Source organism: Bombina bombina, chromosome 1, assembly GCF_027579735.1.
Source record: "Bombina bombina isolate aBomBom1 chromosome 1, aBomBom1.pri, whole genome shotgun sequence".
In the NCBI taxonomy this organism is placed as follows: domain Eukaryota; kingdom Metazoa; phylum Chordata; class Amphibia; order Anura; family Bombinatoridae; genus Bombina; species Bombina bombina.
Genome location: NC_069499.1, coordinates 139573499 through 139576569, shown reverse-complemented (window position 1 = coordinate 139576569; position 3071 = coordinate 139573499). Strand labels below are relative to the sequence as shown.

Here is a 3071-nt window from a genome sequence, read left to right as displayed (position 1 = left end):
GTTTCATATCACGGAAGCTTCTCTATAAGTGTAAACATCTTTCTGGCCATTGGATACAGCTTGATATGGTAAAACATCGGAAAGTGTATCAACATGTAACTGAACAATAAGCATTCATTTAGTTGAGTTTTCAGTGGTTGTTAAATTAAGAGTGCATAATCATGTTCATGTGAAACTCATTGCTATACTTGTTTTTTTGGTATAAAAGGCACTATTCACAATGCCCAGCTGACATAGTGCTATAAACAGACAACACAGAAGAAAAAGTGTACTTTACAATAATAAATTACAGAAATAATGTAGGTACTTTTTATTTATAAAAGCATATATTTTAAGACTCTTGGAGCAATGTACCTTTTAACACAAAATTAGGCAGATCATTTATCAAGCATCAAGTAAGCTTTGCAATGACTATTACAAAGTTGTGCTTTTCTTAATCTGTTCGTCAATGTGATGCCCTTTGCATAATTGTATGTATTGCTACATGTTACGGACGCCCTCCTTCATATATACAAATGCGGACAGGCCTTATCACAACATTAGCTGTCATTTGTAACAAAGTTGTCTTATCACAGTACAATTTTCAAATTTGCAATTAGCCTACTCATGCATGGAGTATTGTGTGAGCAAGTTATGACATTTTAAAAAGTCACAATTTGTACAGATTTGATCTAATCAAATATGGCTGATGTGAAGCTAAATATATATATATATATTTTATAATATAACTTTTTATTAGCAACATTCTGGAAAAAGGTCTTGCGCCTTAAAATATAAAAAGGTCAGTTTCTAAATTTGTTATAGGCTAGCTTGCAGAACTTTCAAAAACAGTCAGTATAAAAGACAAACGGCAGGGTGATTTTAAAGAATATAATTTTAAAGTTTACTATTTGAAAGAGACCTAGCAACATACTCTGTATGGATGCAAAAAAGAAATCTAAACAAATAAAAAAGTGAACAAAGCAGAATGGGAAACAAAGCATATACTTGTGAAGACTGTTCCCTCAAACCAAACACTCATTCTTAGGGTCTTCTGAGAAGGTGGTTATGAATATCAGTAAAGGCAATCTTGCTTTTTGGGGAGTCTTATTATACCATAGGTTTGAGGTCTGGAGATTTGATCAGAAAAATCCTAATGCAAAGGAAAAACAATAATAATCCATCCCATATTTCGTTGTAATTTAAAGTGGTATAATCAATTGGGTCAGCATTATCCTACGACAGTGCTTTGCCTCTATACATTTTGTCTGAGAAATGTTATTTGTCATTAAGATTTATAATTGGACGTTAGCCATGTGAGTCCTTCATAGAGGCCATCTCCACTGGTGGAACAGGAAGGTTGCACGTACCAATTCCTATCCCTGATCCGGGTCAGGCCCAGTTTCTCCTGGATCTCGTGAGGTTTCATTGCATCTGGGAGGTCTTGTTTATTGGCAAATATTAGGATGATGGCGTCCCTCATCTCCCTGTCATTGATGATGCGGTGGAGCTCTTGTCTGGCTTCGTCTATGCGGTCCCGGTCAGCGCAGTCCACTACAAAGATGAGCCCCTGGGTGCCGGTGTAATAATGCCTCCACAACGGCCGGATCTTATCCTGGCCACCTACGTCCCATACATTAAACTTGACGTTTTTATACGTCACCGTTTCCACATTGAAGCCCACTGTAGGGATGGTGGTTACGGACTGGCCCAGCTTCAGCTTGTAGAGAATGGTGGTCTTGCCGGCAGCGTCAAGTCCAAGCATTAATATCCTCATCTCCTTGTTGCCGAAAATCTTTGAGAGCATTTTTCCCATGGTGACGCGGATTAAAGCGCATTAAACGTACTTTGAATGAATGAAGAAAGAACGGATGTTCTCCGAACTGGCTGAAACTTCCAGAGACAGCTGGAGCAGTGACCTCAGGTCAAGAGAAGGTTCAGGTGCGACACAAGGGGTAACCGGGCCAAGACAGGTGTCCCCTGGCAGTGTCTCTTTCCTTCGGGAACCACATGGGAAAGTGCAGGGGACCCGAAGTGACGGGGCTCCAGCGGCCGTTGGTAGAACCGCCCAGCTCCCAAGAAGTTGTAAGAACAGGTCGGCCGAAGTGTTTTTAGAGGTGGCGCCGGCACCCCAGGCCGTTTTATTGCTCCCTCAACCCGGTCCTTCTTCCAATTCGTTGGTCGCTGCACTTAGTCCGCACCGAGTAGAGACAGCAAATGCCGGATATTCCCAGTCATTGGTTCCCCCTCAAGCCGCTTCCGGTGCCAGTCAGCAGGCGGGTCACACCGGCTTCAAGGAGAGGGAGGAGCCGGAGTAAGGAGGGGGCGCGCGATATGAGAAACCGCCTCTAAACTCATAGCCGCTACAGTACAGGGTGAGGCAACTTCCAAATCAGTATAATTAACCGGTGCTGACGCTGCGCGCTCAGTCTCTCCATCCAGCGCATGCGCAACCGGCGAGGACTCTGGGCGTCAGCTGTCACTAGCCGTCATCCAGGGGGCGTGCTCGCAACAGGGGAGTGGGAGGGGCTTTTTTGCTGGGTATTCGCGTCATCGTTTAAAATAGCGCCGCGCGCAACAAAAGGGTGCCACTGCCTTGTTGTTTTTTTTCTTAAAATCTAAAAATTAACGTAACTTTTTAAACTATTTTTTGGGGGGCTTACGAAGAGGTGTAGCAAAGTGTATGTTATCTGAATAAGAGCATAAATACATTATTTAGGTTGTATATCATAAAAAGTAGAAACGAAGGCTTATATGTTATAACCTCCATGTCGTGACTGAGAAAGTGGTATGAGATGTTAGACTGATATAATAATATACAATACATTACAACAGAAATTCATTAGCCACAGTAAGAAACAGAAACAAAATCCCAGTGAAAAATATGTAGATAAAACAACACGAATGTAGCAAGCCAAGCACTATTCTGTTAAAGTAAATTAACATTTTGCTCAAGGCATATGTTAATTATTTCAGGAAATTCAAGCAAACAAAATACTACTGGTTGGTTTTTGGAAATACACAAGTTCAAAAAAGGGGAGGGTGAAATACTGTAAATGAAATACAGTAATCAGATTCAAAAGTTATGAATG

At 41.3% G+C, this 3071-nt stretch overlaps 1 protein-coding gene across 1 annotated transcript; it reads right to left on the bottom strand.

Annotated features, from left to right (window-relative positions):
* Nucleotides 1-286: 286 nt before the first annotated feature.
* On the bottom strand, nucleotides 287-2427 carry ARF6 (ADP ribosylation factor 6). The gene has a single exon (XM_053697640.1). The coding sequence runs from the start codon at nucleotides 1793-1795 to the stop codon at nucleotides 1268-1270; it is 528 nt and encodes a 175-aa protein (XP_053553615.1). The 5' UTR covers nucleotides 1796-2427; the 3' UTR covers nucleotides 287-1267.
* Between the last annotated feature and the right edge of the window lie 644 nt (nucleotides 2428-3071).